The sequence below is a fragment of the Hyperolius riggenbachi genome, chromosome 2 (genome assembly GCF_040937935.1).
Source record: "Hyperolius riggenbachi isolate aHypRig1 chromosome 2, aHypRig1.pri, whole genome shotgun sequence".
NCBI lineage: Eukaryota > Metazoa > Chordata > Amphibia > Anura > Hyperoliidae > Hyperolius > Hyperolius riggenbachi.
Genome location: NC_090647.1, coordinates 144,628,041 through 144,636,477, shown reverse-complemented (window position 1 = coordinate 144,636,477; position 8,437 = coordinate 144,628,041). Strand labels below are relative to the sequence as shown.

General features: G+C 45.5%; 1 protein-coding gene across 1 annotated transcript in view; it reads left to right on the top strand.

Moving 5' to 3' along the window:
* The window catches only part of ESYT1 (extended synaptotagmin 1), a 165,761-nt gene that overhangs the window by 136,564 nt on the left and 20,760 nt on the right, over positions 1 to 8,437 (top strand). Inside the window, exons 27-28 of the mRNA XM_068267626.1 lie at positions 537 to 706; positions 6,771 to 6,869. Coding sequence (XP_068123727.1) covers positions 537 to 706; positions 6,771 to 6,869 — 269 coding nt within the window. The remainder of the gene's footprint in view (positions 1 to 536; positions 707 to 6,770; positions 6,870 to 8,437) is intronic.

Below are 8,437 nucleotides of genomic sequence, written 5' to 3'. Positions count from 1 at the left end.
TGCTCTCCCCAGTCTTCTAAGCAGTGTATTAGCGCAGCAAAGTGCTCTCACTCACCTCTCCAGCAGGCGCGCTCCTTCCTCTGTGCTGCTGTCATCCCCTGGTGGTTATATCCTGTGACCTGGTGATATTGTACTCACTCCTGTATGTACACCGCCGGCTCATGGGGTCATTACAGGCACTGGAAGATGACGCTGCACAGAGGAAGGAGCGCACAAGCTGCAGAAGTGAGTGTACTTTGTTGTGCTAATGCTTTGCATAGAGCCCGAGGAGAGTAGCTTTAGCTCCAGCTCTAGACCCCTCTCCCGCATAGATACCACCGTGATCCTAGTCTACCAGCAGAGGACCATCCTATCCAATCGCTAATGTCAGTCAACTTTTACTAGGAATCGATCAATTTTACTGTTGGGCAGCATGTTAGGACTACAATCTTCGGCAGATTCGATCAGTTAATGGACACCTTAAGTTTCATATATGTGATGTTGTTAGAAAAGTATATAAATTTCTCCAAATCATATCTCAATTTTTTTCCTCACAGATTCTGGCCTCCCCCAGTGTCAGCCCAGAACTCAATGCTCTAAGCTATAAACCTTCTGACCCTGTAAGACCTCCAACTCCAGACAAATCAGAATTTAGACTTGAGTCAGCAGTGGACCATGAGGACCTCTCTGCAGGAGAGCTGAGGCAGAGACAGCCCCATGCAAACAGGTGAGTGCAAGGCTACCTACCTACTGTGTGAGATCTGCACATCACAAAACTGAGGGACGTACATGTCATATGGTGAATGGGTTAGTACATTGTATTCCGCATCTCAGTGTTGGCAGATGTTGGTTATCTACTAGTCCCTGCTTTGCTTGAGCATCACACTGCCTAATCTACCATCACAGACAATATTGTATCATTGATGGACTCCTGAAGTGAGAGGGATATGAGGACAGACATATCTATTTTTTTTTAAACAATACCAGTTGTCTGGCTGTCTTGCTGATCTTTCATCTTTCATCTTTCATGCATCAGTGGTGTCTGAATCACCCACCTGAAACCGGCATCAAACCACGTAAAACAAGCATCAAACATGAACTCCAACATCTGATCTGCATGCTTGTGGGCCTCTGGCTGAAAGTATTAGAGGAGGAGGATCAGCAGGACAGCCAGGCAATTTGCATTTGCTTAAAAGGAAATAAGTATGGCAACCTCCATATCCCTGTCACTTCAGGTGTCCTTTGAGGAATGTTTTGGACTTGGCCTCTTGTGTAATAGCTGATGTGCTAAGGAACAGTGTGAATTATACACTGGGAAGCCCCATTATATAACAATTGCATGATACAGAGCAGAAAAACCTGCTTTTCAGGGGCAGCTGCAGTGAGAGGGAGGTATAAGTAAGGGGAGGGGGACAGTTTGTTAATGATTACCTATTCAAAGCACACACAGAGGTTATCAATACTACTACAGCACCAATGAAGAGTTGGTGTAACAGCAGAAGGCAGGCTGCAGGTGGGTCCTTCAGCCCAGGATACAGGGTGGACTGCTACCTCTGTGTCTCCTATTGCTACACCACTGGTGGTAAACTACTGTTTGGTCATAGATGGCTAATGTCTAGATCACAACAATGTCCAAGGAAGTAGCTGACAAGCCAGTGAGTGTGACTGGTCTTCTATAAAGCCTCATCTACACGGTACAATTTTCCTGGCTAGCAGCCTGCTATGCTCCAGCATATAGACATCTAAATATGTTCATTTATTACAGATGGCCAATGCAGATATATACATTTTGGCTCCATGATTTTTTATCAAGCTTCAAATTGGCCTGCCAGCACTATAAAGTGGGTTGCAAAAGTATTCGGCGCCCATGAAGTTTTCCACATTTTGTCATATTACTGCCACAAACAGGAATCAATTTTATTGGAATTCCACATGAAAGACCAACACAAAGTGGTGTACATGTGAGAAGTGGAACGAAAATCATACATGATTCCAAACATTTTTTACAAATAAATAACTGCAAAGTGGTGTGTGCATAATTATTCGGCCCCCTTTGATCTGAGTGCAGTCAGTTGCCTATAGACATTGCCTGATGAGTGCTAATGACTAAATAGAGTGCACCTGTGTGTAATCTAATGTCAGTACAAATACAGCTGCTCTGTAAAGGCCTTAAGAGGTTGTCTAAGAGAATATTGGGAGCAACAACACCGTGAAGTCCATAGAACACACAAGACGGGTCAGGGATCAAGTTATTGAGAAATTTAAAGCAAGCTTAGGCTACAAAAAGATTTCCAAAGTCTTGAACATCCCATGGAGCACTGTTCAAGTGATCATTCAGAAATGGAAGGAGTATGGCACAACTGTAAACCTACCAAGACGAGGCCATCTACCTAAACTCACAGGCCGAACAAGGAGAGCGCTGATCAGAAATGCAGTCAAGAGGCCCATGGTGACTCTGGACGAGCTGCAGAGATCTACAGCTCAGGTGGGAGACTCTGTCCATAGGACAACTATTAGTCATGCACTGTACAAAGTTGCCCTTTATGGAAGAGTGGCAAGAAGAAAGGCATTGTTAACAGAAAGCATAAGAAGTCCCCTTTGCAGTTTGCCACAAGCCATGTGGGGGACACAGCAACCATGTGGAAGAAGGTGCTCTGGTCAGATGAGACCAAAATGGAACTTTTTGGACAAAATGCAAATCCCTATGTGTGGCAGAAAACTACCACTGCACATCACTCTGAACACACCATCCCTACTGTCAAATATGGTGGTGGCAGCATCATGCTCGGGGGTGCATCTCTTCAGTAGTGACAGGGAAGCTGGTCAGAGTTGATGGGAAGATGGATGGAGCCAAATACAGGGCAAACTTGGAAGAAAACCTCTTGGAGTCTGCAAAAGACTTGAGACTGGGGCGGAGGTTCACCTTCCAGCAGGACAACGACCCTAAAGATAAAGCCAGAGCAACAATGGAATGGTTTAAAACAAAACATATCCATGTGTTAGAATGGCCCAGTCAAAGTCCAGATCTAAATCCAATCGAGAATCTGTGGCAAGATCTGAAAACTACTGTTCACAAACGCTGTCCATTTAATCTGACTGAGCTGGAGCTGTTTTGCAAAGAAGAATGGGCAAGGATTTCAGTCTCTAGATGTGCAAAGCTGGTAGAGATATACCCTAAAAGACTGGCAGCTGTAATTGCAGCAAAAGGTGCTTCTACAAAGTATTGACTCAGGGGGCCGAATAATTACGCACACCCCACTTTGCAGTTATTGATTTGTAAAAAATGTTTGGAATGATGTATGATTTTCGATCCACTTCTCACATGTACACCACTTTGTATTGGTCTTTCACGTGGAATTCCAATAAAATTGATGCATGTTTGTGGCAGTAATGTGACAAAATGTGGAAAACTTCAAGGGGGCCGAATACTTTTGCAACCCACTGTATGTGTGCCCAAAAGTTGGTAAATAACATCTGATTACCACAGTACATTAGCTTCTTGATTTGTGTCTTTCATATGCGTAACTTCTATCACTTATCTTGCCCGTTACACAAGCAATGCGAGCGTCGCAAGTATAAAGCACTTTACGTAGTTTGTTACTAAGTAAACAGTGTAAATCACTGTAGACTTAATGTGTGCTGTCTGCATACGTTAAGCTTACTGAGCTTTTGTGAATATTCTCTACATTCCTTAGTATCCCTGAGTTACAACAGAAAATGTGTAATCTACATGAGGATCCACACATGTGGTGTACAGGAAGCCGCTGTTGAGCAATTTTAGGACACTGGCCTCAATTCACTAAGCTTATCTCCTGTCTTTATTAACTCTTCTAGAGTTGTTACCATGGTGATAAGGCATGTAGTATTCAGGAAACCTTTTACCTCAGGCAAACCTAAAGTTATCTCTTCTGTCTTTAAGTTAACTCTTTAATCCTTAAAATAACTCCAGAGTTAAAGACAGGCTGTTCATTAACTGCGTGTGAAAATAACTACAGAGGAGGTAACTTAACTACAGAGGAGGTAAATTAACTACAGAAGAGGTAACGTAAGGAATGAAGAGATAAGATAACTCTCTCACTGTGTGGAGGTAAGTTTTCTCTTGCCTTATTATCTCCAGCATGATCTTAGTGAATTGAGGCCACTGTCGGCTCACAGGAAAGTATTTAGGCAGCAGTGGCCTTAAAGAACATCCAAGACCAAAAAAAGATGTGTAATGATGTACTATACTATAAGATGTGTAATAGAGTACATAGTTTTGTTACTAATGGCATCCTTTGGCAGGCTGTGTCCTCTGCTCCCCCCTACCACCTGCCTCCTTTCATCCTGCAGGCACACAGCCATGTTCGTCAATAGGGGCAAGTGCTTTAGGACCGTGTTCCCCAACCCTGTCCTCAAGGCCCACCAACAGTGCATGTTTTGTGGAAATCCACACAGGTAGTTAATCAGCTCTGCTGAGACATTACCTCACCTGTGAATGTTTGTGGTTTTCTGCAAAACATGTACTGTTGGTGGGCCTTGAGGACAGGGTTGAGGAGCTCTGCTTTAGGAGGCACCAGGATGTAACACTCTGGTGCCCAATCTGCATCTCCCCTATCAGTTTGTAGCCCCCTACCCACCCAATTGCGCTGCTCAGCAGAGATGAGCAGCAGATGCAGCAAGTGTAACTCATCTTCTCCTGGTTCCAGTGGCGATCAGCTCTCCCTCTCACTGCTACGAGTGCTTGACTCTTCTCTCTTCATGTACCGGGTCCCGGGTTGATGACGTCATGAAGATATTGATTTTTAGCATTCAGAGCATGGAGGCACATTATTGGTCAGAACGATTAGTGAAGGTGAACCTTATAGGCTATGGCTTGTAGTGTGTGAGCCACTACTCAAACGACTTTCAATCAACACCACTGAAGTTGATCACCCAATAAGGTCGATCACTTAGTCAACTGAAGCAAATTGCTAGATGTATGGTAACTTTTAGGCTACAGTAGGGACATAACACATATGATAAGGGTCGATTGTTGGCTTCTCTAAGTGACTGTTAGAGACAAGACAATATACAGTGGAGGAAATAATTATTTGACCCCTCACTGATTTTGTAAGTTTGTCCAATGACAAAAAAATGAGAAGTCTCAGAACAGTAAAATTTCAATGGTAGGTTCATTTTAACAGTGGCAGATAGCACATCAAAAGGAAAATCGAAAAAATAACCTTAAATAAAAGATAGCAACTGATTTGCATTTCATTGAGTGAAATAAGTTTTGAACCCCTACCAACCATTAAGAGTTCTGGCTCCCACAGAGTGGTTAGACACTTCTACTCAATTAGTCACCCTCATTAAGGACACCTGTCTTAACTAGTCACCTGTATAAAAGACACCTGTCCACAGAATCAATCAATCAAGCAGACTCCAAACTCTCCAAAATGGGAAAGACCAAAGTGCTGTCCAAGGATGTCAGAGACAAAATTGTAGACCTGCACAAGGCTGGAATGGGCTACAAAACCATTAGCAAGAAGCTGGGAGAGAAGGTGACAACTGTTGGTGCGATTGTTCGAAAATGGAAGGAGCACAAAATGACCATCAATCGACCTCGCTCTGGGGCTCCACGCAAGATCTCACCTCGTGGGGTGTCAATGGTTCTGAGAAAGGTGAAAAAGCATCCTAGAACTACATGGGAGAAGTAAGTGAATGACCTCAAATTAGCAGGGACCACAGTCACCAAGAAAACCATTGGAAACACATTACACCGCAATGGATTAAAATCCTGCAGGGCTCGCAAGGTCCCCCTGCTCAAGAAGGCACATGTGCAGGCCCGTCTGAAGTTTGCCAATGAACACCTGAATGATTCTGTGAGTGACTGGGAGAAGGTGCTGTGGTCTGATGAGACCAAAATAGAGCTCTTTGGCATTAACTCAACTCGCTGTGTTTGGAGGAAGAAAAATGCTGCCTATGACCCCCAAAACACCGTCCCCACCGTCAAGCATGGGGGTGGAAACATTTTGCTTTGGGGGTGTTTTTCTGCTAAGGGCACAGGACAACTTAATCGCATTAACGGGAAAATGGACGGAGCCATGTATCGTGAAATCCTGAACGACAACCTCCTTCCCTCTGCCAGGAAACTGAAAATGGGTCGTGGATGTGTGTTCCAGCACGACAATGACCCAAAACATACAGCAAAGGCAACAAAGGAGTGGCTCAAGAAGAAGCACATTAAGGTCATGGAGTGGCTTAGTCAGTCTCCGGACCTTAATCCAATAGAAAACCTATGGAGGGAGCTCAAGCTAAGAGTTGCACAGAGACAGCCTCGAAACCTTAGGGATTTAGAGATGATCTGCAAAGAGTAGTGGACCAACATTCCTCCTAAAATGTGTGCAAACTTGGTCATCAATTACAAGAAACGTTTGACCTCTGTGCTTGCAAACAAGGGTTTTTCTACTAAGTATTAAGTCTTTTATTGCTAGAGGGTTCAAAAACTTATTTCACTCAATGCAATGCAAATCAGTTGCTATCTTTTTATTTAAGGTTATTTTTTCGATTTTCCTTTTGATGTGCTATCTGCCACTGTTAAAATAAACCTACCATTGAAATGATACTGTTCTGAGACTTTTCATTTTTTTGTCATTCGACAAGCTTACAAAATCAGTGAGGGGTCAAATAATTATTTCCTCCACTGTATATTATCCACAGCAATATAAATAACAAATAACAATAATTCGAGCACCTGCCCTGACTAAACTGGTAAGTGACCTACCAGGGTGAGAACAGTTTACATGACTAATTATTTCACTTCTCTCTTGCAGTAATTCAGAGCCAGTGGCTTCTAATATTGGCCAGTTACATGTAACTGTGTATTACCCGGCCAAGGAGGGAAAGCTTTTAGCAGTGATGCACGGCTGTAGGTAAGTAATATGAGAATTGTCTTTTACATCCAATATTACCACAGCAAACCCCTTCATCTAGCTTAATCACAAAGAAGAAAAGGTGAAGCTGGCACTCTATGTAGGCTAGTATAGTGTGACCCCAGCTGCTCAGCTGCAATGTGCTCCCAGCTTGTACATTCCAATTGTTTAGGTGGAGAAGAAAGCACTGTGCACCAGTGCATAAGCTTGCAGATTTATTCAGACAGGTCACATACAGACAGCCGAGGCAAAGGGGGTAACTGAAGGCCATCAGTTACCCTCTTTGTCTTGGCTGTCTGTATGTGACCTGTTTGAATAAATCTGCAAGCTTATGCACCGGTGCACAGCGCTTTCTTTTATACCAAAACAGTTGGAACCTTCATTTAGCTGTAATGTGGTCTGTACAGTCTGGAAGCTTGTTTACCTGTTCCCACCTCACAGAACTCCTCACCTCATTCCTGTGCTGCTGCCTCACAGAGCTCCTCACCTCATTCCTGTGCTGCCGCCTCACAGAGCTCCTCACCTCATTCCTGTGCTGCCGCCTCACAGAACTCCTCATTCCTGTGCTGCCGCCTCAAAGAACTCCTCACCTCATTCCTGTGCTGCCGCCTCACAGAGCTCCTCACCTCATTCCTGTGCTGCCGCCTCATAGAGCTCCTCACCTCATTCCTGTGCTGCCGCCTCATAGAGCTCCTCACCTCATTCCTGTGCTGCCGCCTCACAGAACTCCTCATTCCTGTGCTGCCGCCTCACAGAGCTCCTCACCTCATTCCTGTGCTGCCGCCTCACAGAGCTCCTCACCTCATTCCTGTGCTGCCGCCTCACAGAGCTCCTCACCTCATTCCTGTGCTGCCGCCTCACAGAACTCCTCATTCCTGTGCTGCCGCCTCAAAGAACTCCTCATTCCTGTGCTGCCGCCTCACAGAGCTCCTCACCTCATTCCTGTGCTGCCGCCTCACAGAGCTCCTCACCTCATTCCTGTGCTGCCGCCTCACAGAGCTCCTCACCTCATTCCTGTGCTGCCGCCTCACAGAACTCCTCATTCCTGTGCTGCCGCCTCAAAGAACTCCTCACCTCATTCCTGTGCTGCCGCCTCACAGAACTCCTCACCTCATTCCTGTGCTGCCGCCTCACAGAGCTCCTCACCTCATTCCTGTGCTGCCGCCTCATAGAGCTCCTCACCTCATTCCTGTGCTGCCGCCTCACAGAACTCCTCATTCCTGTGCTGCCGCCTCACAGAGCTCCTCACCTCATTCCTGTGCTGCCGCCTCACAGAGCTCCTCACCTCATTCCTGTGCTGCCGCCTCATAGAGCTCCTCACCTCATTCCTGTGCTGCCGCCTCACAGAACTCCTCATTCCTGTGCTGCCGCCTCACAGAACTCCACCTCATTCCTGTGCTGCTGCCTCACAGAGCTCCTCACCTCATTCCTGTGCTGCCGCCTCACAGAACTCCTCACCTCATTCCTGTGCTGCCGCCTCACAGAACTCCTCACCTCATTCCTGTGCTGCTGCCTCACAGAGCTCCTCACCTTATTCCTGTGCTGCTGCCTCACAGAGCTCCTCACCT